A 27,030-nucleotide genomic window follows, 5' to 3' on the forward strand; every position below is an offset into this window, starting at 1 on the left:
CAGAGACAACTGACTCACGCTGATGTACACTATATTCTTCCCATTGAATCAGACATGTAGCAATAAAGAACAGCAATGCAACACCTGGTGTGGCAAGGTAGGCTGGAAAGAAACTGGGTTACTGGTTGAGGGAGATAGAAGTCCTACTTAGGCAACAATCATTAACCTTGTCAGGATGAACCTCAAAAGATCACTAAATTAACCTGTGCTTACCCCTCTGGTAGATTTGGCACAAAGCAGTAAAGTTTAACTTAGAGGCAAAGTGTAAAGTATGTATGTAACATACAAACAGTAATAATGTGAGGGGGCGTGGCTGAGCGCGCAATGGTGGATGACGTGCCTGGGTAGAGCTCCGTGAGAGGCTCCCCTACCACAGGCCATTTCTCCGCGAATATTCCCCGCTTTGCTTGGCAACTGGCAGCGAGTCTGCATTAAGCACCCTTCTACCCCCTGACGAAGTTTGGGACTGCTGGCCCCTACAGAACTGCTCCATCGGAGGTGACTGCTGCCCGCCCTCCATACGAGCGGTCCCGCCTGGCGTGGTGTGACACTCGAGGCCGACGATCCACCCGGCTGCCTGGGCCTTGTGCAGAGGAACGACGATACTCAACGGCTCTTTCCACGGGGCTTGGAGGTGCAAGTGTGCGGAGGGCCTCCGGCGGCGTGACGGGATCGCCCCCACCCATTGTCCTGCTGTGGGGGGGTGCTGGAGTCGCGGGGCCCCCTGCCGCCGGAACGACTTTAAGCTGCGGACTGCCGCGGAGGACCTGGCGGTGGACCCCACTTGTTTGCCGGGGACCGCATCTGCTCCTTTACTGCGCCCTACAGCCCAGTGACCTTGCACGGGGCCCCGGACAGCGAACATTTCTGACCGGCGCTCGCGGCCATTCGGGCCTGGGAAACGGGCCCTATCTCCTTACCACTGCAGTGCTGAGGGACAACGGCGGGCGCGGGGGACTGTGGTGCCTTGGCGGCGATCCTGTTTGGGACTCCATTCACCGTCCAGCTGCGACTCGGAATCACCTGGTGCCTGACCGAGAGACGTCGGGATACGCGGTGAGTTGCGCCTGGCGGCTCCCCTCCCCCCCCCCGGCTCCAGCTCGAGAGCGGCTCCCCCCTGAGTACTGGCGCGGTGGAGGACGCCATTACGGAACTGCCGCGAGGGCCCTGAACACTGCCCCACTCCATGCCGGCCCGGATCGTTGCTGTGGCCCTGCTCTGCATGAGATACCCTTCGCCCCCTTTACTCTAGATTGGGGCACCGAAGCCGCACCCTGGACCTGTCCTGCTGCCCGCCCATTCACGCTGTGCTCCCCGCTGAGACGCTGTTGGCGGTGTGCTGCGAGGGGGTGAGTGGCTGTGGCGCATGGGGAGACTGGTGAACACCCAGCGACGCGGAGAGACTTACAGGGGCTTACGACCTTGTTCATGGCTGCTACCGCCTTCGTGAACAGACGGATGGGCACTTGAGAGGTAGAGCCCCCTCCTCACGCCCACACTTCTTCATCCCTGAATGCGCCTGGATTGTGACGCATTTACCTAGAACTTGTGCCATCTCACGACGGATTATGCTCCCTCTGTGGCCCTGCTTGCGGTGCGAGCACTGGTGACACCTTCTCCTTGCAGCCATAAGGCATTGCCCTCCTGCTGAGCGCTGATCCCAGTCACATATACACACGCACTTACTCCATTTGCTTAGTTATACAGAGCGGAACCTTCCATGTCTACAGGACCCAAGACGCGAGCCGTGGCCAGTGGCGTACAGGTGAGAGGCAAGACGATGAAGCCATCTGAGCAGGATCACACAGCCTCCAAGCTGGACACCATGCTGGCGGCAATGGAGCGCTTGGAGGAGTCACTGCAGTTGACCCGCACATCACTAGAAACTAAAATTGACAGTGTGGCCATAGATTTGACCCACCTCCGCGCTGACCACAAGAAGCTTACTGAGCGCACAACCACCCTGGAATCCGCGGTGACAGAACTGACACCAAAGGTCACCCAACTGGATACGCATGTCCGCGACCTTCTTAATAGAGTGGAATTCTTGGAGGACCGCGCAGAGGACGCGCCCGAAGGAACAATATTCGCATCGCGGGTCTTCCGGAGCGATGGGAACCTATAGCGGCACCCGAACACATGGAGCGTTGGCTGAGAACCTTACTCCCGGACGGTACCCTCTCGCAGCACTTTGTGCAGATAGCTCTGCTGCAGGAGACGCACTTGACAGAACATGAGACACGCAACTTGCGTCGCAGGTGGAGGGGACAACTGCACGCCACAGATTACCATCGCGTGCCATCCCGACCTCCCCCTGAAGGTTCCAACCTGAGACCACTGCTGATTCGTGTACTAAACTATCGTGATCGCGACGCTATCCTCCGTGAAGTAAGGAAGCTCACCGAAGTCAGAGTTGAGAACGCGAAAATCATGTTCTTCCCAGATTACACAATACAAGTACAGCGTCAACGGCACTCATTCCTGGGAGTGAAACAGCGCCTCCGCCGCCTGGCTCTCAAATATTCCTTACTGTTCCCTGCTCGCCTACGAGTCATGGCTCAGGACAAGACGCATTTGTTCAATACCCCTGAGGAGGTTGAGGCTTGGCTCGACTCGGGTGTTGATACCGAACCTGGCGGGATGCCCCCGAGGATGCGTCGCGACAGAGGTGCCCGGCGACGCCGACGCAGGAGACCATCGGTGACGGCCTCGACGCACACGGACACAGAAGTGGGCCCAACCCCTGAACATGAGCAGACTGAACAACAGGAGGCTCTCCGCATGGTTGCGGAAATCAGCGGATCGCTTTCGGGAGACCCTGCCCTGGGAGCCAGTCCCGAACGCCAACCAAGTGATGATGAGTATTTATACGGACTGTCAGACTCCCAGGTGTCGGGAGGCCTTCCCGACGTTACACCGCAAACTGCTGACTTGATGCAATGATAATCTTTTCCCACTGGTCGACCTCCACGGAAAGGGTGATATCATTTCTCCAGAGGTTGACCCACACGATACTGGCCATGCTGATGTCCCTCTGAGGATGGTGTCCGTTCTGGAGCTGCCTCCTGGGCACCTGTGCGAGGTCACAGGCGCTGCTGAAACTCCTTGTCAGCCCCGAACGGCTGACGCATCCTGGGAATACATGACGAGGAGGGCATACCTCCCCAGAGGTGAGTGCCTGTGTGCGCCCCGCCGACTCCCACTGTCACTTCCCTGTTGCCCGGCCCATTTGAACTTCCTTCACCATGTGTTGCTGACTCTTACTGTTTGTGGGCATTGAAACACTAACTGCCTGTGTGGGGAAGTCTACACCCTCACCCTGTTTGCATGAATCCTTAGTACGCTTCCTACTGCAACCTCAGTACCCTCCCCCCTGAAGACACGAACTGTTAGTGCTCACTAGAGCGTTTGGACGGCGGCATGTTCGGCTGTTGTCCTTTTGGTATTCAGTTTATGTTTTTCATGTTTCTGAAATTGGTGCTTTTTCCCTTCCTTATTGCTGTGTGTGGGCGGGGCGATGGGGCGGTGCGGGTGCTGTGGGAGCTATGGTATGACACATTCATCTTTTGTGCTGTTGGGTGGGGTGATGGGGATGGGTGGTGGGGACGGGGAGGGAGGGAATGTCAATGTCAATGTGATGTCTCCTGTTAAATTTTGCACCTGGAACGTGCGTGGCATGCATACCCCCGCGCGACGTTACCAGGTATATTCATATCTCAAGCGACATCAGGTGAAGATAGCTCTGCTGCAGGAGACGCACTTGACAGAACATGAGACACGCAACTTGCGTCGCAGGTGGAGGGGACAACTGCACGCCACAGATTACTCAGCCTATGCGCGTGGGACTTTGGTATGGGTTCGACCGGGAGCCCCCTTTGCTCTTACTCATAGCACACTGGACCCTGAAGGCAGATATGTAATATTACAGGGTAAGCTGGACGGTCAACAGATAATCATAGCCTCTGTGTACGCCCCCAACACTGAACAGGGACGCTTTCTGACGCAGTTATCGACAGTGCTGGCGACATGGCCGGGTGTTCCACTCTTACTCGAGGGCGACTATAAGTGCGTACTGGACATTCACCTCAACCGCTCATTCCCTCCACTGGCGAGTGCACCGGTAGCTGGTACTTCGCGCACATTCGCTGACTGGGCGGTTCAGTGGGATCTCCATGATGCTTGGCGCACTCGCAATCCTACCGTACGAATGTACTCATATTATTCGGGTGCGCACACACTGCACGTCAGACTGGACAGATATATGCTTACTAGAGATCTATTACCTCATGTCACTGACACCTGCTACTTGGGCCGCACTCACTCCGACCACAACCCTCACACGCTTGACTTTGCCTGGGAACACCCACACCCACCGATTCCCACATGGAGACTGCAACCAGACGTCTTACTAGATGCCCCATTCCGAGAAACACTCTCGTCTCACATTCTTCAATATTTTGATGATAATACAGACACTGCGTCGTCCCCGCAGGTCGAGTGGGACGCATTCAATGTAGTCGCACGGGGTTGTTGTTTGGGCACACAGGCAGGACAGAGGCGCCAGGTGGATAGAGAACTGACGAGGGTGGAGTCTACCCTGTTGGAATGCGAACAGGAAGCTGTGCAGGGTGACGACACAAGGCTCATGACCACGCGCGCGCAACATACCCAACTTATGGATAGACTCAAAAATCTGAATTATGCCGCGCACTCGGCGCGCACTCACCATGCTAGCGACAAACCGGGCAGACTTTTGTCCTGGCTGATTAGGCAAGACACTCAATCACTGCCGATAATGTCGATCCACACTGCACAGGGGACAGTGGTGTACACGCAGGGGGCCATACATGACGCTTTTACTACACACTATTCAGATATGTACCGCTCCCGACTCCGGGCCACTAGGGACGACATCGCGGAGTACCTGTCGGACCTACCATTGCCGACGGCCACTGCGGCCCAACGCGATGAGCTGGGCGCGCCCCTCTCGGCGGAAGAACTCCGGACAGTTATATTCTCCTTATCGAACGGTAAGACCCCAGGCCCAGACGGTTTGCCTGCGGAGTTTTACAAGGCCTACTCGACGATCCTCATTCCCGAACTCCTACGAATGTATCGAGCGGCGGTGAACGATGCCATTCTCCCACCCACCCTTAACGAGGCGAATGTGATCTCCCTTCTGAAGCCTGGTAGAGACGGGCTTAATCTGGGCTCCTATAGACCACTAGCCCTCCTCAACACGGACTACAAGATCTTGGCGTCCGCCCTGGCTCAGAGACTGGCGCCTCTGGTCCCCACACTGGTGCACGCGGACCAGAACGGTTTTGTGCCTACTCGCAGCACGTCCTATAACATCAGGCGGCTATTCCGTGTGCAGAGCCTGGCTGTGTCCCACTGGACACGTTCGGGTTGTGTCATACTGGATCTTGAAAAGGCGTTCGATTCGGTGGAGTGGCCCTTCCTTATACAAGTTCTGGAAAAATATGACCTCTGTGCCGAATACATCCGGATAGTAGAACTCCTTTACTCTTGTCCAGTGGCACGAGTGCGCACTGGTAGACTCTTTTCGGATTCGATCCGAGTACGTAGAGGCACCAGACAGGGATGCCCCCTCTCCCCTCTGATTTTTGCGCTCCTGATGGAACCCTTGGCTGCGCAGTTACGTGCCTCTGGAGTGGATTGGGGTATCCCCCTAGCTGACGGGTTGCACTCTGTGTCCTTGTACGCGGACGATCTGCTGATCTATGTCAGAGATCTGACCTGTTTTCCTCGTGCGCTCACTGCCATCTTTAACACCTTTGGTGACGTATCGGGGATGCGGGTCAACTGGGCGAAGTCGGGGGTGTATTCTTTCGCTGCGGACACCCCGGAGTGTGACATCACAGTGGCAGGGGAGCGACTACTTTGGTACCCGACCGTCTTCAGGTACCTGGGCATTCGGGTCTATCGCGATCCTGCTGATCTGTTGAACGGCAATATCACAAGGACAATCTCATCGCTCACAGCCCAGGTGTCCTTTTGGACCTCCCTGCCGCTGAGCGTCCCCAGTCGCATTACACTAGCAAAGATGATTGCCTTACCTAGGCTGCTGTATTTCTATGCGAACTTACCTGTGTACGTCCCTACTCGTATTTTCCGAGACCTGGAAGTTCTGATCAGGCGTCTGATCTGGAACAAGGGGCGCCCCAGAGTGGCATTGAAAACCATGTACACTGCAACGGAGAGTGGAGGGTTGTCGGTTCCTAACCATGAGCTCTATTATCTGGCGGCTCAACTCCAATGGGTCACATATTGGCTGGCCGGCAAGAATTTGGGTGATACTGCTACACTGGATGAGATCATGACGGCCCCACAAATCCACGCTCTATTTCATCCCCTGTCTAAGTCCCGCTGTCCTGACCGGCTGCCCCTTGCGGTGGCCAGAAAGTGCTATGTCAGGTCCCTGAAACTCACAGGCGCCACCAGGCCATATGCGCCCAACCTGCCACTACTGGGAATGCCTTGGGACAGAGGAACCCTCACGGGACCTGCGTTGAGTACCTGGACGTCATCTGATCTTTAGAGTCTAGGCGATCTGTTTGAAGATGGAGCCCTGCTTCCTTTCGCGGCTTTAGTGAGAGACGCGGGCCTACCGGCTGGCCAGTTCTTGACACACGTGACACTCCTACACATTCTGACACAGGCTTGGGGTCCACTGGCGGAGGAACCCCCACCTCATCTATTGATTCAATATCTCCATGTGATGGGGAACGGCTCCCACGTGGTACACTGGCTTGCTCAGGCGTTGCACTTCCACACGCAGTTCCCATCGCAACGGCTGCGTGACAAGTGGGCGGCTGATCGAGGCCGGGACTGGACCGATATGAAATGGTCACGGATACTGGCCGGGATGTTGCACGTGCCTCGCAATGCCCGTTTTAGAATTATACAATACTATATTGTCCATCGCTCCTATTTATCGCCTGACAAAATAAATAGATATTTTGGGCTGACCACGTCAGCGTGCCCCAGATGCAAACTAGTAGACGCTCCGTTCCTACATGCCCTCTGGACATGCCCCTCCCTACAAGCCTACTGGCGGGCGGTGATGGATACACTGTCAAAAGCAACGGGAGGACGATTGCCATATACATGGGAAGCGGGCTTATTGGGTTTGTTCAAACGGACGAAACAGACAAAGGTCCGAGAACGATTTTGGGATCTGGGACTGATAACAGCGAAACGCCTCATTACTAGGCGTTGGAAAAGTGACCCCCACCCCAAGCACTCCACTGGCGTACGTCCTTTGACAACTGGGCACGAGCGGAAAGCACAGCGCTACACAGCGAAGAAACAGCGGGACTCCGCAAGTATCCCATAGCGCAAGACTGGGATGGCCTTCTAGCGGCCTTTCATAGAGCGTGCTTACGTAGTGGCATTGTTTAAACCCTGCTGCCTGCCCATGCGTGTCCCCGTTGCTACCTTCTCCCCTTTCCCCTTCTCCCACCCAGCTCGATTTCCCCCTGCCCTCCCTGCCTCCCCCCGCCGCCCCCTCCTCCCCCACCCCCTTTCCCCCCCCCGCCCCACTGAGCACATGACGGACATTATATTCCAATCCCCACTGCCACTGGTGCGGTGCGCGTGCCCGCATCCGCTCGCCTGGCCTGCCCACTTCACATAGACACGCACACATAAAGATATGCAACTACCCAATTTCTGGTTCTACCACCTACCTTTTCAGATTGTTCCTTATGTTTACCTGTTTAGTACTAAAGATTTGAATGTCTATTGCATACCAGACGAGCCCATCCTACCGTGGGCTATTATCACTGTACATCCTATGCTCCGGACTGAATAACAATCTGAGTGGATGTCGGGAAGTAACGCTTGCTCTACTACCACCCATGTTACTTCCTACCAGCTGTTGCTATGCCGATTATTCGTGAGATTGACATGCTACTTTGCTACCCTGATTATATGCTGGCCTGCACGGCCATACTGAATACTGTACGTGATTGACTATAGTAGCTATTGCTCTGTTGATTATAATCAAGCATTACTAATCGTTGATCATTTCTTCATTTTGTAACACTGTGATGTGATGTACGGACTGACCTAACAAAATGCAATAAACATATTCAAACAAAAAAAAACTGTAATAATGTGAAAACAAAACACACAAAAAATTCCAAAACAATTTAGCAAAAAAGTGAACATTTCAATAAATAAAATCATACCAATATGACAAAAATGCAATTCGTAGTACTGGAGATATATATATAGCTCCTAAAAGCAGAAAAGTGCTACTTTTGGTCATCTGGTCTTGCTGGACTGGGGAAAAGTCACAAGTTTAGGCCAACCATGAGAGAGCGTGGGGCAGATACCAACACCAGATTAGTCCCACTGAAAAAGTTACTTTCTAAAAGCCCATCGCAAAGAGTTCAGTTCGGAGTGGAGGAGGCAGCAAGAAATTGGGAAAGCGTCCCGGATTGCCGCTGCCGTAATTTGAAGAGCAGGTGTGGTGTAGCTGATGGTCATCGCTGTAGTTTCGTGTTGACGGTCAGCACGGGCTATCATTGCTGTAGTGCGAAGTGCAGAACCGGAGTTGACAGTCGTCGCTGGCGGTTGCAGTAGCATGATGAGTTGGGTTCATCAGAGCTTCGCATTGACAACTGTCACGGGCAGCAGAGTCTTGGTGTGAACAGGCCAGCTTGCGTTCAGGAAAAGACCAAAACTTCAGGATTTCACCTTTCTTCACAGGTGGAGCTCAACTGTTGAGGCAGCTCTTGGGGGCCGGGAACTCACTCCAGCAGAGGCCAGCAGAGCTCATGCAGGTTTATGTGGGCAGTTGCAGGGAGGCCTCTGAACTTGATGTGCCTCTGCAGCTCAGACAACTGACCCTTTGAGTCACTCAGGTTAGCTTGTGATGAAGGGAGCAGGTCTAGATTTCCTTCTCAGAGAGCAAAGCGGTCCCAACTCAGCAGGCAGTCTTCTGGGGGGCAAGGCAGTCCTTCTTCTGGAGGTCCATTATTTATATCTGGTGCCAGCCTTTAAACTGGGGTATTCCTTATATTGTCCTCAAATCTATATCTGGAAAGTTCTTCTCTTCCACCTCAAGGCTCCAAAACGTTTGGGGTGGCAAAAATGTTCCCTTGTTCTTGCTGGAGGCAAGCCCTTTGAAATGTAAGTGGGGCAAGGCACAGCTCCACCCAGAGCCATCAGGCAGGGCGGCCCATTCTGACCACACCTAGTCCCTTTTTGTCTCACTGTCTGGAAGTAAAACACAAACCCAACAGTAGAGCAATTCATAGTCATGTGACCCAGGATACTGACATAAGGAACAATGTTTAGAACAAGAAAATGGCAACTTTCTAAAAGTGGCAATTTCAGAATTGTGACTTAAAATCAGGCTTTTACCATTACAGAGGATTTTAAATCACAATTCATTTGTGCGTAAACACTATATCTCTATCTGCTCCGAATCAAATGTTATAATTTATTAACTGTAATGAGGTAACACAGTGTTGGTCAATGGGAGAGATAGGGTTTGCAACAGCAACAAACGATGTCAGGAGTTTTTAACTGCCAGGACAAGTAAAATGTAAATATAATTGTCCTACTTTTAAAATACAACGCAAGATGCCCTATGAACCTTAATGGCCTACTTTAAGGAGGACCCAAATGTAATAAAAACGTAAATTTAGGCCTGGCAAAAGATTTATTTTGCCAGGTCAAAATAGCAGTTTAAAACTGCAATATAGGCTGCTGTCACAGGCCTGAGAAATGTTTTAAAAGGCTACTTTAGTGGGTAGCACAATGACTGCTGCATGCTCACAAGTAGCATTTAATTTACAGTCCCCAGACACATGCAAGACCATTTACTAGGGATGTACAAGTAATTAATTGTGCCAATCAGTTGTAGGCCAGTTGTACCATGTTTAAATGAGTGAGACCAAGTACTTTATCACTGGTTAGCAGTATTAAAAGTGCCCAGAGTCTAAAAGCCAACAAAAACGATTTAAGTAAACAAGAGATGTAAAGGCAAAACGTTTGGGGGAATAGCACACCAAGGATGTCAGGTCTATCAGGCTGTATTATACTTTACACCTTTTATAGTAGTCAAAAGAATGACAAACATCATCTCCTCTCAGTCTTCTTAGTGGAGGCAAGTATAGTGCCAAATCTGTGTAGAACGTTTTAAGAGGGAGACACAAAATACTGGGCAATGAGGTTCTCGTTACTGGTGATGAGAAATGGTCTCATGAACCGGCACTGAACTTGCCATCTGTAACAATGATGTAACAATGATGAATACAGATGACTGAATATTGGACTCTGTTTTATATTGCATAGAGGGTGTGATCCCTGTACGCCTTCTATGATTGTGTAGTGGTAACCATCTGTTGCTGGTCGGAGATCTGTACCTTGCACAACCTCTGGCCTATGCCAATTGGGTTTAATACTTGGGAGGGGTTCTATTATGGCAACATGTGAGTACGCTTGCTGTAGTTACCATAGAAGGGCAACAGTGTAGCTGAAGATTGAAAGGGTGCTGCAAATGAACTCCATTAGAGGCAACAAGGGCATTAATGGAGTCTCTGAAGAATGGATAGATACTGCCCATCACGTGGAATGTCCTACTGTCTGGGGGTGGAATGTAGTTAATTAACTGACTCTGACATCAATAATCTTCCAGAAGAACACTGTGAACAGTGGTCATTTGTCTCTTATGATTAATTTAGTTATGTAACCGAAAGCATTTATGGGAAGCCGATCATTTTCCACGGGGCTCATCATTTTCCGAGAGCTTGGTTGATACCTTTGACTATAAAATATCAAACACAGTAGACAAACTGGCATCCCTCTGGCTGACTAAAATGATGCCCTAGAATACATGTACTAACAAACGGTACAACAGTGATCTGGCTAAAATGCAGAAGAAATTCCACATAGCACACAAATGAAGTGTCACAGTCATAAGCAGAAAATGTCTAGTTGAAGAAGCTAGAAGGGACACAAATATCACAAGCTTCCTGGTGAACCTAACTGTGCGTTCCCCTATGCAGTCTACTGACCCCCAACCTCCTCCACCCAATTTTAATCGTGTTACAGTAGGTTATTAGACCTCTTCAAGAGCATGTTTAACAGTACTTCATCCAGAATGATAGCCAGGCAAAAATCCAAACCCTTGTAAGGGTAAGGTAAGGAATCACAGATGCCAAATATCACAGGATACCTTTTTGTCCCCCTTGACTAAGGCCAGCAAGATGTAATGGATAAGGCAGGGCATGAGGTGTAGAATGAGAGTAGGCGCATGAGGGCCGACCTTGATGGAAAGAGGCCCTAGGTCGGGAGTTTAAACGGAGCATGAGGACCAGGGAAGAAAGCCGAGTGGATTGTGTCATGGGTAGTAACAAGAAAAAACTTGAGGGCAGAAGGCCCAGGAATTATAGTAGAATGGGCAGTGCAGAATGAAATGGGAGGGTTCTATACCAATGGTAGAAAATGGCTTGTAGTCCACAAAAATGCTGACTATGACTATGTAAAAAGAATGCGTGCTATGGTGAGAAATTGAAGGGAGCCAGAACTTGGGACTAGTACACTCAAGCACAGGACTGGAGCGGGGGGAAGGGGGTTATTTACTCGTGCCAGGGTGTATTTTGTGGGATAATTTGGCTTTGAAGTGGTATCCTGTGAGAGGGATGGGTACCTGATCAGTTAAAAACCCTGGTGAAACAGTTTAATTTGTCAAAAGTTAGATGAGTTTTACCTCAACCGAATTTACACTGACAACTGAGAGAAATGTCAGCATTTGCATGTAACTCAGGATCCAGAGTTTATCAGGATGCAATCAATGCACGCTCACGAAGCTGGCAAGACAAGTCTATTTGCAATGCAGCTGATATTTTATCATCATTAAAGGAGAGGCTATGAAGACGTTTAAGCTTGAGGTATGGTAATATCGTTTCTGCAGGCAAAACCACAATTAAGTTGCTTGCAACATGCTGGACAGAAAGGGTATTTTCAGGTTGTCGAATGGGTTCCAAGAGTGGGGATCTTTGTGGGATAGAACTATGCAGTTGTGTCTTTATACCATGCCACAACAACCTTCTAGAGGTGCCAAAGAAAACTAACTCCCCAAGAAAACCCTAGTTTAGGGAGGGAAAGAGAAATCATGCCTGACTCATCAGGCCGGGATGTATGACGGTACAACGCGTGGTATTACCACGCGTACCGTTACAACGCGTCTTTTACACCGCAAGTCGTTATCACGACTTGCGCTGTAGGGGTGCGGACTTAGGAATAGTCAAATTTACTATTCCAACACCAGCCTACATACAGTAGGGAAGGTGTTGGAATAGTAAATCTACTATTCCTTATCCTTGAGCGCCCTCCAGCGCAAGTCGTTGTTACGACTTGCGTTGTAAAAGACGCGTTGTAACGGTACTGCGGGGTAACATCCGCATTGTAAAGGATGTTCCCCATCAGGCCGTGGAAACTGAAAGTGGTGTGCAGCCCCATGGCACTGTACATTCAAAATGAAATCTGTAAAGGATTCCTATGTACTTAACATTGAACACAAAATTTCAATAAAATGTGATAAAACATGTTGATTAGGAAAAGTATAACTTTATCCATAAGATAATTGTAATTACTTACTTCAGCAAAGATGGGCTTACACAGGGTTCCATGCTGTACAACCAATGCCGCCAATCAAAATCCTGCTCTCCAGAAGGTGGCGAATGTTTACCAAAGCCATTCTGAAATGCTCTGAAATAAAAGTTTTAGGCTTAGAAGGGGACCATTTTCCAATAAATGTAATTTTAAAATTACCTCAAACCTTAGTTTACACTTTGCCATACAAAGCAGAATATATATTTTAATTACTTTGTGATGGTCACAGCAGCGCACATACTTCAGTCCAACACAAGCAATTCAAAACCGATATCAAGCAATGCTTTGGTCCAACTTTATTCACAGTAATAACTGCCTTTACTCACCCCACAACTAAAGTCCTTTAGTAAATTAATAAAGTGAACATGATTTAGGTCAACTGTATATTGCTATGTGTTAGATTTTATTCTGTGACATGATTATTTTTTCTTGCCTACTGTTGAAAATAAACATTTGGGTGAATGATTCTACCAGGAAGTTGGCTGCTATTCCTACATTTTGTATCCCAGAAGCTGAGCTTCCTGTAGACAGTAGAACATCTTCTTCTTTGAGCCCAAGAGCAGAGACCAATAGCTACAAACACCGATATCTGGTAGCATGGACAGTGTAGGTACCTCTCTTCCATTCCCCTTCCTAAGCACTGCTTCTGATTTACCACCCATCAGTTCCTTTTCCAGTACAGTAACTTTGCTGTCAAATAACAGAATGTCCAGGCCAGTCCTTAATTATCCTCCTTGGCTCTTTGAGGATTGAGAACTACCCTGCTGGTACTCACTGTGCCTATTGCCTAGCAATCCTGCGTACACCGAGTAGGTGCCTCCAAAAGAAGCCTCCAATCTGAGGAAAACGCTGTAGCAGAAAAACACCTCAAAGAGAGTTGATACAGAGTAGTGAATAACAGCCGGGCATGAACAGAAGGAACCAAATAAGGCAACATCAGACAGACAGGAATGCAGCACCACCGAGAAAAAGAAAACCTGAAAAATGGAGAGGGATAAAAACGTGGGCTAGAGAGTGACAAACCAGGAGCCAAAAATTGACTGAAGCAATGCTGTGAATGGGCCTTAAATATTCTGTGGGACATTATATGACAAGAACTTCCTTTTGACAAAGAATACTACATCTTGCCTCGTTTTGGGTGGCTCCTGAAAATAGCATTTCAGGGACCACCTTGCAATGGGAAAAAGAAAGGAGGAACCTCGGCCCTTCCCCCATGTCCATGTATGCACTGTTTCTGGGTACAATCGTTCAGGATGGATAGAGAACATCATGCTGCCGGGTCGCCACAAAAACAATTACATTTAAAGGTAAGTAGACACATTTCCAAAATTCTGTTAGGCAGCATAAACATTCCTAGCCTTGTTGTACTTGATGTATTAGACCCAGCAATGTAAAAATTCAATGAAAGATCAATAACTGTCGGTCCATCTGTGACTGTGTCCTTAAACAGCTGCCCACAAAGGGCTGATTGTGTGTCATTTGTGTGGAACTGCCCACGAGTGACTGGCCCTGCGCGACACCCTCCCCAACCACCTACGACTGACCCAGGACCATCTCTCCTTCAGGAAGCACCTCAAGACCTGGCTTTTCGAGCAGTAGCCTTGAGACCTCGCTGGTGAGTGGCGTGCTCTATAAATGTCTTGATTGATTGATTAGTGACTGAGACAGTATTGGAGATGAGTGACACTTGCCCACCTTCTCATAGTCATAGCTGTGTATCCCTACACGTTTTGCCAAAACTGATAATGATGGACAGGAAAGATAATTTCTCCCTCTTACTACTGAAGTTTCAAGGTGTAGTAGAAAGATGCTCAGTGGAAGCATACTAAGAAACAAATACTGTTATCTCAGACTCCTTTCAGACAGGTACAGAAATGAGGGATGCACAGAGTAAAAACAGTGAACACAAATGAAAGTTTGACAGAATACAAACCACAGCGAGGAAAGGTAGCAAACTGCAATGGAGGCCCATCGCAAACGCAGGAAATGGCTGTACAAGTCCAATGTAGGCAGTTTCCCACGCCATTGCTAAGCCTTTTTTTGGCTATTTGGGGAAGTTCATACTTAGCCCTCTATAACATTTTGTTCACATGAGCCATCCAGACCAAATTTGCGCCCCTTTTTTCCCAACATCCTGGGGATTCTAAAGGTAAAAAAAAACACACAAGGGATGCTAAGGGTCTAAAGATTATATTCACTCAATAAGTAGTGTGGATAGAGAACTACGTGAGAAAGTGTAAAAAAATCTAAAAAGATACCCATCAGCCCACCTATCGGCGGAATCTCATCCTCTGGGTTTTTGTTGAAAACTGGTATCTGCTAGGTACCTCTCTGATATGTTGAGGAATACTAGCCTCAGATCCACCAGTGAGAGAGAGCCAACAGGATGCGTTGAGAGGGTTGAGGGGAAAGAAGGTTGCAGTGCAGGAAAAAGTTGTGGGGTAGTGAAGGTGATGAATTAAAATTGCCTAGTATGATGTCGAAGTCATTACTTTATTGAAAAGAGACCATCATAGTGGCAAAGTTAAAAGCAGTGTGAAGATAGCATGTAAAGTAAATATCACTATCAGATGTCAAAACTATATGGTCAACATGTTTCAGCCTTACCAAGGCTTTCGTCAGGACCTGTATAATTATACTACTGCAACATAGAGAAGTGAGGCATGGCCTACACTACTTATTGAGTGAATATAATCTTTAGACCCTTAGCATCCCTTGTGTGTGTTTTTGCTAGTTAGATTGGGGGATAGGATGCAAGCTGGTCTGTAAATAATTTTCCCCTGAGACCCTCTCTTTCATATTGTGTTTTTTTTATTCTAAAGGTACCCAGGGGTTAATGAATCTCCTGGAGGGGACCAAGTAAATTGCCAAAATATACATTATAAATATAATTTATATTTAGAATATAAATATTTATCAATATAATAAAATATATATTTTGTTTTTTTGGGGGAAAATAGGGGAAAAAAATGCTCTGGAGAAAAGTGTCTGATTTTTTTCCTCATACAAATGGCATCAACAAATTGTTTCCTGTGCTAAAGTCACTTCCGTCCCAGCTTTTAGGGCACACGCAGTGCCGAATCAAAAAACCTAATATTTCACCACATTTTCTGCATCTTTCAAAGAGGTACACCATTTTTTCTATTTTGTATGCGTTCAACCTACTCTCTGGGTTGTGGTGCAAACCAGTGTAAAACCCATGGGTGATCCAGGAAAGCTATAGACAAAATTCTGAATTCAGCAAGGGGCCATATGTTTAGATCCCTCAAGGTTTTCACAAAGAAATAAACCGTTGAAATAAAGAAATATTGAAAACAAATCATACAAAAAGAGCCATTTGTGACAATGTTTTCATCTGTAACGTTTTGTCACGATGGCCGATTTACAAAAGCAATGTACCATTACATTTGCCACGTTGTGGGGCTATATAGGGTTTATAGGTTCTCCAAAAACCCAAGGTACCCAGAGCCAACAACTGAGCTGTACCGTATTATGTTTTTTCATTGCGTACTGAATATGGTGAAATATGTAGAGTGAAAAATAGGTATCAAAGTAACCTATGTATTTCAGAAATGAACACAAGATATGGAGTTTAGAAGCAGTGGTTATCTGTACATCTCTGAATTTGTGGGTACCCACATGAGCATTTGATTTAAATGATATTTTTCAAAATGTCTTTTTCTTACACACTGACTTACATTTGGAAGGCACAAATGTAGCGATATTCAATTGGTAATAATCAAATATGCTACTAATCTATGCTGACTCACTGCTCACTATTGTAGAGTTGCTGTCATATATTGCAGGTTCGTAAGTCCTGGGTTGGACCCTTAATAGGACTTATGCAGTCTGTGAGTCTTGGATCGCTAATAATTAACCTGATACACATTCATGTAAAATGTCTATATATTGATTATTGTCCATTATCAGTATTGTCAAAATCCCTTTACATATTCTTCCACTGTATGTACGCTCACTCACAAAATGCCAATAAAGAGATATGACAACAACAAAAATGGAAGTTAGGCAGGACTCCCTCAACAAAAGGAAAAGCATCAGTTTCCCTAGCTCCAATTAACTGCCAATCTTGGTAAAGTATCAGGCAAAGTGATCCTGTTACTTATGAGATATCTCCAGTATTTGACTACTAGGTTCATTATTCTAGGAGGAAATAGATTTCAGGTGTGCATCTACTGATGGCAGTATTGAAGAGACCAACCAGCTATTACCATGCAGAGCAAGCAGAAGCAAGCAACACATAAAATAGTCAAGAAAATTGACAAATTGCACAATCCTTCAAGCAATGCTATTGCGGCAGAGGCTGGCCAAGCTATTGGATCCATAACAAGGCAAAGTCCAAAAAAGGATGAGCACTGGCAAAGCCAATAGGTCTCGCCCATGACACTGATTGGCTCTGGCAATGTTTTTGTTCTCTCCCAAATGTCATCTTGTAAAGGTTTTCATTTAAAAAAAAATATATGTGTTCAAAAATGGCTGCAATACATTTGCACGCACAGTGGCCAACTTGAAATGTTTCTTTTTTTTTTGCTTTGAAGACTGAAGAAGACCAGGGATATGGAAAATAAAGTGTTATATGATCTATAACGTGACATAACGAAGGGAAAATTAACGTTCTAGTTAAAACTGAGAAACAAAAGCAGGGGAAAAGGGAGAGAGAAATTGTGACACATCTATTGGCATCTTTATCTGGCCACCAGGTTCGGCTAAAGAGTAGCAATCGTTTATTAAGTGTAAACTTCTGTTAGTACCAGAAAACTATTGAAGGGTGAAAAAACAGGACCAAGCTACAGATAGGTTTCTTGAGGACTTTTGAGGGCAGTTTCCTCAGAAATGCAGGAGTTGGTATCCCTCAGAGGCAACAATTTCACTATTACAGGTCTCCTTGGTGGGTATCAGTGGATGTTAACAAAAACGATCAAGCTGGTTTGGATTCGGATGATGTAAGTGTGTACATCTAGGCCGCATATAAGAAATCTGGCAGATTCCATCTTGTTTAAATCATGTGCCCATATCACTACAGTACACATGCACACAGCAGAGTCAACGTTGGAAACGGTAAACTTGCATTTTGTGGAGCTCAACTTTCCTGCACTATGAGACTTGGCTCTTTCCGCCAAAAATTTTCGCCTTTTATTCCCCTTTTAATTTAGAATGCCCTCATGGTAACAACAATGTATAGGCCTTGTGTAGTGAGGAAAGCCCTGTGTACTGTGAAAATGATGTTAAGGTGCAGGTGACTTATACCCCTAACATGGCTGCCACTGACCACTGCTGCTGCAGCGTGGTTTAGTGGGCGCATTCTAGTGGCCAGGGCCTGGCTGGAACCCCTCCAAACAATGTAACCATACTAGCCTGCCAGCCTGCCCACAGGTAGAATGGTGGAACCTCCTGGAAGCCTCTGGAACCTTCTGGAAGAGGTGAGGTGACACCAACTGCCACTACCAACTGTCAACTGGCAGTATATAAGAAAAGGGAGGGAAACTTTCTGGAGAGAGACTGAGGGGAAGACCTGGGGAAGAACCTACGCAGGAGGATAGGCAGTGGGGGTCAGGACAGGGTCTTATGATACTGGAAGAGACAGGGCCTAGGTGTTGCCTTTCAAGTATTGAGGACTCCTGTAACCCCCCCACTGACCTAACCCCGCGGCAGGGAACCCCCAGCGACCACTTAAAGGGATTGGCTGAGAAGAACTTGGAACACCAGCCACCAATTTATCCCCCCCTTCAAGGAACAAGAAACCAAGCAACTAAACTAAGGGCGCAAGAAACATCACGCCAAGAAGAAAACTAAATCACCACAGGACTTTTGAGGAACTACCCAGGTTGGTGCTGTGTTGCTCCCTGTGCCCCCTGACGCCACCTGGGGGCCCCTGCGCTAACCTGCCACTGTTGTGTGGCTTGACCTGTGAACTGCCTCTATTTAAAGTCAGCTACTGCTGAAGCGCTAGCCTCCAGAACTGCCTGAATTTGGCCCCAGCGCTAAGGCTGTCATCTGCTGTGCCCCTGAAAGTGCTATAGTCTATTGGTGTAAGCGCTATTGACTGCCTATATTAAGCGCTGTCTTTTTCCCTCATCTGGAGAAGCGCTGTGTTAGTGCCTCCAGTGCTTTCTTGAGTGCCTCCAGAGGAGCGCTGTGAGGAAGAGCGCTGTATTATGCCTCCAAGTGCGTGACTGGCTGGGAAATGCCGTGCCCTGTGGTAGCGCTGTGAAACCTGCTGTAATTGACCAAGCGCTAGGCCTCTGCGCTAACTCTGGATCCAGGCGCTGGACTGTTCCAGGCTATTGTGCCAATGGATGGGTTTCCCCCACACCTGAAGCGCTGTAGTGCCAGTGAAGCACTGTTCCGGTGAGCGCTATATTTGGCCCCTCAGGCGCCACACTTTTCAGGCCTGCTGGGTGCCTCCCTGACTGACATCGCGCTGCTGTCCCCGTACCTAGGGCTGTAACTGTGCCCGCAGCGCGACCCCCCTTGAGGCGCTGCCTAGCCCCTCACTCACCGTGACGTCCGTCGTAGAGCACGGGGCCCAAAGCACTGCTGTAGCCCCAAGGCGGCCCCCGGTGACAAGAGAGGGCCGCCGCCTCTGTGTGGAGAGGGCCGGAGTCATCATCGCGGCCTGCCCGATGGTGAGGAGATCCTGCTGTGGCCTCTGGAGGTTGAAGAATGCCGCCTCGTAGTTTGGTCGGGCTTTGCTGGGCCTGAGGCTTGACTCCCGCCTCACGTGACGGGGGCGCCGCGACTTCGGCCGCGCCCCCTCCATTCTGCCGACCGCGCTGCTATTGGCGGCCGGCTCTACTTTGCGAGGGCCCTCCAGGACAGCAGAAATCTCCGCAAGGGCTTCGAAAGGGCCGAAGATAAAAGGTAATCCCCCAGGGGAGGAGGGCGGAAGGCCGGGTAAGGCCCCGTGTTCGCCCCTCCCCGGGGGAAGATGTCACTGGGCCCCATTGGCCCTCATTAATTGCTGGAAACTGGTGACTGGGCCCCATTGGCCCCATTTAAGGCCTAGAACTAGACAGAGCCCCAAAAGACACCTTGGGCTCTCCAATGACAGAAAGTTAACCCCTGACTAGGGGAAGGGGAATTATTAAAGTAACCAGTTGGAATGTAATGTTGATCCTGGCATAAGGGATATGTTGGTTACCTGCTTTAGTGAAATGTTCTGTTGAAGGCCTTAAGGAAATGCTCCTTATCATCTTAGGCATGGGTTATTTCAGAGTAAAGAGATCCTCAACTTAGTTTGAGAGTGGATGACCCTGACTTAATGAAATGCTGTATTGAATGCCTAATGAAAGGTTCATTTAAAGATGCTTTGAGTAATGCTCTAGGTAATGAAATGTAGCTGAAATGGTTATTCCTGAGAAAGGAAAGGTTTAACGTTGAAGAAATATTTTACTCTTATATAAGGCACTATTTATTCCTTCCAGCTAGGAAAGGTTGTTGCTGTGTAAAGCAACGCTATCTCTTTCCAGACAGGATTACTGAAATGTACTGATGGGAAGCTTTTAAGGAGATGTTTTATCCGCAGCGGCGTTTTTATTCCTGCCATAGGAGTTTCATTCCTGACTAAGGAAATGGTTAATGAAATGTTTTACCCTCAGTGAAGTGTTTTACTTTTGCTAAACTGATTATCTCTATTGCAGGAAATGTTTTACCTGTAAGCTCCTGATTAATAGGGGGAAGGCCCTGCCTGTTCAGGCATCAGGTAATGGGATGGTATGTTATGCCTAAAGAAATACTTTACGCCTAATGAAAGGTGTTGTCCTCATTTGAGGCAATGGGTACTCCTGCCCAGGGAAGGGTCTCATACCCCTGCTATAACAGAGATCTACTTACACCTGCTCAATGTAGGGATTTCTACTTCCCTGATGGAATGTTGGTGTAGCCCTGATACAGTTAAACCTGCACAAGGGGATGGTTACCTATATTGCAATGTTTTCTCCTAGTTAGTGCTGGCTAATGCAATGGTTATCTGGGCCCAATGAGAAGTTCTCCCAAAGGGATGCCCAACCTTGATACATGGAATAATTATTCTTAATGAAATGTTTAATTCCTATTACAGGAGGAGAGTTACGTCCACATACTTTTGTGGCAAATGAAATGTTTCATATTTAAGGAAATGTTTGAACTACACTTAACGAATTGTTTATTCCTACAGCGGGGAGATGTTTCTGTTATGGAACTGTCCCTTTGTGTACCTGAGGAAATGAATATTGATGCTTAATGCAGTGTGGTTCTTATGACTTTGAGATGTATTCCTTTCAGGTACTGACCAAGAAGCAAGGTGTAGGTCAGGGCCTGTATTCCACTAAAAATGTATTTAACTATTTATTGATCCAATATTTAACATTTATTGCAGAATGGATATTTATTCATCTAATATTGATTGCAAGTTTTGAGACACATGTATTTTAAATGAATTTATGATTTCCCTGATCCTGCTCTATCTAACTATTTATCTTAATACAAATTACTTGTTTTTATACAAGCTTTGGAGTGGAGTCATTTATTGCGTGCCCAGGTTTCTGTCTCAGTGTGAGTGTGTGCTGCATGATCGCTTAACACATGTGCTTTCGGATGCCTACCCGCTCGTGCCATGCTACCCTAGGGAGCTGGTGACCCCAGTTCCAACATATTGGTGTCGAGCGGTGGGATCCAGGACCTGTGACCATGCAGCACCCTCCATTGGGACAGGGTGCACAGCAATTAGGCTGCACAATTATTGTGTGTGCAAGCCTAAGTAATTGACCCCTCCACTGTCTAGCCTGTGAGGGTATCAGGGCCTGTTGGACCTCATTCTGTCGCCACATCCTAGAACCTTTTTCCTGAATTATCTGAGTCCCCACCTGGTGTACTGGAGTGTTGTCAGGGGATGGGGGTGCCTGTTGGGCGGAGGGAAGAATGAACTCCGTACCACTTTGGGGGCACGGGTAGGAGCCCACCCAGAGGGGAGAGGGGATGGAGACAGGAGGGGCAGGTCACACCCAGGGAGGCGGGCACACCAGAGAACCTTGGAAGGGGGTGTGTGTCGTCAAAGAGGTTAGAGCAGAAAAGGGAGAGTGTGAGCCTTGCAATGAAGGAAGGAAAGCTGGTGCACAGGCTTCAGCTAACAGAGACAGAGCTGAAGACTTTGAAATCATGTGTGCCAGGTACTTCCAATGGTGGCAGCGTACCCGAGGTTCGGGGTTTGGACCAGTCACAGGGTGTAGAACCTGGACTGGGGTTTCAGGTGCAGGGATTGCCTGATCTGGAGGGTGGGGTACCGGTAACTATGGACCCTGCCGGTGTGACTTCCAGGGGTACCTATCCGGGGAGGAGGGTGCGGAACCCTGGAAGGGGGTGCAGAGGGAGGAAGGACTCTCCTCTGACACCGGTCCAGCCACAGGGCGCAGATCCTGGGTTGGGTGGCCAGGTTCAGGGGTTGCCTGACCTGGCGGGAGGAACCTCTGTATTCAGAGTCCCCCCAGTTGTTGTGACTCTCAGGGGTACTACTCCAGGTGGGAGGGTGCGGAACCCTGGGAGGGGGTGCAGGGAGAGGGAGGACTCGCCCCTGTCACCAGGTCAACTTAAGGGTTTAGACCCTAGGTTGAGGAGGAGAGTGGAAAGGGTACCACGGGCCTGGGGCTACTGCCCCCCACTCAGAGAGAGCAAGGGCCAGAGACATCTGAACTGTTTAGAGGTCAGTCCTGGCCGCATCCCACTAAGGAACACCAGTGGGGTGGTTGGATTAGCGAGAATGTCATGATGGTATTGGCCCTGCGTCCACATTTTTCCGCCCCAAGCAGGGAAGCCCGTCAAGGGAATGATCGGTCTACCCTGGCTTTTGGCTGGGGGGGAGATGTGTGAGACTTGGCCCTTTCCGCCAAAATATTTCACCTTTTATTCCCCTTTTAATTTAGAATGCCCTCATGGTAACAACAATGTATAGGCCTCGTGTAGTGAGGAAAGCCCTGTGTACTGTGAAACTGATGTTAAGGTGCAGGTGACTTATACCCCTAACATGGCTGCCACTGACCACTGCTGCTGCAGCGTGGTTTAGTGGGCGCATTCTAGTGGCCAGGGCCTGGCTGGAACCCCTCCAAACAATGTAACCATACTAGCCTGCCAGCCTGCCCACAGGTAGAATGGTGGAACCTCCTGGAAGCCTCTGGAACCTTCTGGAAGAGGTGAGGTGACACCAACTGCCACTACCAACTGTCAACTGGCAGTATATAAGAAAAGGGAGGGAAACTTTCTGGAGAGAGACTGAGGGGAAGACCTGGGGAAGAACCTACGCAGGAGGATAGGCAGTGGGGGTCAGGACAGGGTCTTATGATACTGGAAGAGACAGGGCCTAGGTGTTGCCTTTCAAGTATTGAGGACTCCTGTAACCCCCCCACTGACCTAACCCCGCGGCAGGGAACCCCCAGCGACCACTTGAAGGGATTGGCTGAGAAGAACTTGGAACACCAGCCACCAATTTATCCCCCCCTTCAAGGAACAAGAAACCAAGCAACTAAACTAAGGGCGCAAGAAACATCACGCCAAGAAGAAAACTAAATCACCACAGGACTTTTGAGGAACTACCCAGGTTGGTGCTGTGTTGCTCCCTGTGCCCCCTGACGCCACCTGGGGGCCCCTGCGCTAACCTGCCACTGTTGTGTGGCTTGACCTGTGAACTGCCTCTATTTAAAGTCAGCTACTGCTGAAGCGCTAGCCTCCAGAACTGCCTGAATGTGGCCCCAGCGCTAAGGCTGTCATCTGCTGTGCCCCTGAAAGAGCTATAGTCTATTGGTGTAAGCGCTATTGACTGCCTATATTAAGCGCTGTCTTTTTCCCTCATCTGGAGAAGCGCTGTGTTAGTGCCTCCAGTGCTTTCTTGTGTGCCTCCAGAGGAGCGCTGTGAGGAAGAGCGCTGTATTATGCCTCCAAGTGCGTGACTGGCTGGGAAATGCCGTGCCCTGTGGTAGCGCTGTGAAACCTGCTGTAATTGACCAAGTGCTAGGCCTCTGCGCTAACTCTGGATCCAGGCGCTGGACTGTTCCAGGCTATTGTGCCAATGGATGGGTTTCCCCCACACCTGAAGCGCTGTAGTGCCTGTGAAGCACTGTTCCGGTGAGCGCTATATTTGGCCCCTCAGGCGCCACACTTTTCAGGCCTGCTGGGTGCCTCCCTGACTGACATCGCGCTGCTGTCCCCGTACCTAGGGCTGTAACTGTGCCCGCAGCGCGACCCCCCTTGAGGCGCTGCCTAGCCCCTCACTCACCGTGACGTCTGTCGTAGAGCACGGGGCCCAAAGCACTGCTGTAGCCCCAAGGCGGCCCCCGGTGACAAGAGAGGGCCGCCGCCTCTGTGTGGAGAGGGCCGGAGTCATCATCGCGGCCTGCCCGATGGTGAGGAGATCCTGCTGTGGCCTCTGGAGGTTGAAGAATGCCGCCTCGTAGTTTGGTCGGGCTTTGCTGGGCCTGAGGCTTGACTCCCGCCTCACGTGACGGGGGCGCCGCGACTTCGGCCGCGCCCCCTCCATTCTGCCGACCGCACTGCTATTGGCGGCCGGCTCTACTTTGCGAGGGCCCTCCAGGACAGCAGAAATCTCCGCAAGGGCTTCGAAAGGGCCGAAGATAAAAGGTAATCCCCCAGGGGAGGAGGGCGGAAGGCCGGGTAAGGCCCCGTGTTCGCCCCTCCCCGGGGGAAGATGTCACTGGGCCCCATTGGCCCTCATTAATTGGCGGAAACTGGTGACTGGGCCCCATTGGCCCCATATAAGGCCTAGAACTAGACAGAGCCCCAAAAGACACCTTGGGCTCTCCAATGACAGAAAGTTAACCCCTGACTAGGGGAAGGGGAATTATTAAAGTAACCAGTTGGAATGTAATGTTGATCCTGGCATAAGGGATATGTTGGTTACCTGCTTTAGTGAAATGTTCTGTTGAAGGCCTTAAGGAAATGCTCCTTATCATCTTAGGCATGGGTTATTTCAGAGTAAAGAGATCCTCAACTTAGTTTGAGAGTGGATGACCCTGACTTAATGAAATGCTGTATTGAATGCCTAATGAAAGGTTCATTTAAAGATGCTTTGAGTAATGCTCTAGGTAATGAAATGTAGCTGAAATGGTTATTCCTGAGAAAGGAAAGGTTTAACGTTGAAGAAATATTTTACTCTTATATAATGCACTATTTATTCCTTCCAGCTAGGAAAGGTTGTTGCTGTGTAAAGAAACGCTATCTCTTTCCAGACAGGATTACTGAAATGTACTGATGGGAAGCTTTTAAGGAGATGTTTTATCCGCAGTGGCGTTTTTATTCCTGCCATAGGAGTTTCATTCCTGCCTAAGGAAATGGTTAATGAAATGTTTTACCCTCAGTGAAGTGTTTTACTTTTGCTAAACTGATTATCCCTATTGCAGGAAATGTTTTACCTGTAAGCTCCTGATTAATAGGGGGAAGGTCCTGCCTGTTCAGGCATCAGGTAATGGGATGGTATGTTATGCCTAAAGAAATACTTTACGCCTAATGAAAGGTGTTGTCCTCATTTGAGGCAATGGTTACTCCTGCCCAGGGAAGGGTCTCATACCCCTGCTATAACAGAGATCTACTTACACCTGCTCAATGTAGGGATTTCTACTTCCCTGATGGAATGTTGGTGTAGCCCTGATACAGTTAAACCTGCACAAGGGGATGGTTACCTATATTGCAATGTTTTCTCCTAGTTAGTGGTGGCTAATGCAATGGTTATCTGGGCCCAATGAGAAGTTCTCCCAAAGGGATGCCCAACCTTGATATATGGAATAATTATTCTTAATGAAATGTTTAATTCCTATTACAGGAGGAGAGTTACGTCCACATACTTTTGTGGCAAATGAAATGTTTCATATTTAAGGAAATGTTTGAACTACACTTAACGAATTGTTTATTCCTACAGCGGGGAGATGTTTCTGTTATGGAACTGTCCCTTTGTGTACCTGAGGAAATGAATATTGATGCTTAATGCAGTGTGGTTCTTATGACTTTGAGATGTATTCCTTTCAGGTACTGACCAAGAAGCAAGGTGTAGGTCAGGGCCTGTATTCCACAAAAAATTTATTTAACTATTTATTGATCCAATATTTAACATTTATTGCAGAACGGATATTTATTCATCTAATATTGATTGCAAGTTTTGAGACACATGTATTTTAAATGAATTTATGATTTCCCTGATCCTGCTCTATCTAACTATTTATCTTAATACAAATTACTTGTTTTTATACAAGCTTTGGAGTGGAGTCATTTATTGCGTGCCCAGGTTTCTGTCTCAGTGTGAGTGTGTGCTGCATGATCGCTTAACACATGTGCTTTCGGATGCCTACCCGCTCGTGCCATGCTACCCTAGGGAGCTGGTGACCCCAGTTCCAACATGCACCATGAGAATTATTTGGAGTTTTATATAACACTAACTCGACCCGAAGATATCAGGTATCAGAGCGCTTTACATGAGCACCATTTTCGTTACAGATGGACACATTAATTTTTGTAAGGCTATGGAGATTAAGTGATTTGCCCAGAATCACAGGAAGTTGAGCGTCCCTGCCGAGACACGAACACGGTTCCCCAGCTTCGAGTTCGACCACTCTAGACGTAAGGCTACATCTTCTCCTCTTTATTGTGAATTATTGTGGAAGATGCCCACAGTATTCTGTTATCAGACTTGTAAGCGTATTTCAAGGTTGAATCCAAGGTGAGAAATATGTTTCTTTCTCATTATTCTTATCAACTTTGCCAGGATAAGCTATCACGTATTACTAATGAATGCTTTATTGTTTCTTTGTATGCACGGTCTGGAAATGCCCAATGCTTTACAAGGGTATATCTGCCCATGCTTGGTGATGACCTGATAGACAGGCAGTAGCCGAGGCTGGCTTAAGATGTCCTTTTAGATGGAATATAAGCTTCACGCTCAAAGAATCTTTTGCCTCTGATTGGTTACTGTATTGTGCTATCACAGTTCGGGTGGAGAATATCAGGCACACAGTCGACACTTCCAGTCGGATCTGGCGGCTGCCAACTCGTGGTGTTACCAATATACACACCAAACGGAGGGATATTTCCCTATATTTCCAACCTCTGCTTGTGGCCCCAATTTGGCTGCATGGGTGAGAGGCCATGCGTAACCCTACTAATTCTTTAAGTGCAATGCAGGCAAAGTTTGTGGTCAGTTGATAGAGGTTAACACATTAATAAACTGCAGCCAGGTTGGCAGAAGGGCAAAAAAGGCTGCTAAGGTTTCCCTTCTCCATTACCATGAACGAGTAAAGATGTCGACTAAAGTGAAAGGTTGGGTATCATAAGGTGTATGTGTGAGTCTAAAAGAAGTTGATTCCTCCCCAGGTACACAAAGGACAG

The 27,030-nt window shown here is 48.3% G+C and overlaps 1 protein-coding gene across 4 annotated transcripts in view; it reads right to left on the minus strand.

Moving 5' to 3' along the window:
• Positions 1-27,030, minus strand: part of KIAA0825 (KIAA0825 ortholog) — a 2,250,404-nt gene that overhangs the window by 1,070,825 nt on the left and 1,152,549 nt on the right. For all 4 annotated transcript variants that reach the window (XM_078675385.1, XM_078675384.1, XM_078675383.1 and 1 more), the window contains exon 12: positions 12,640-12,750. In XM_078675385.1, the coding sequence (XP_078531511.1) occupies positions 12,640-12,750 (111 nt within the window). The remainder of the gene's footprint in view (positions 1-12,639; positions 12,751-27,030) is intronic.

The sequence above is a fragment of the Lissotriton helveticus genome, chromosome 2_1, assembly GCF_964261635.1.
Source record: "Lissotriton helveticus chromosome 2_1, aLisHel1.1, whole genome shotgun sequence".
NCBI classification, from domain to species: domain Eukaryota; kingdom Metazoa; phylum Chordata; class Amphibia; order Caudata; family Salamandridae; genus Lissotriton; species Lissotriton helveticus.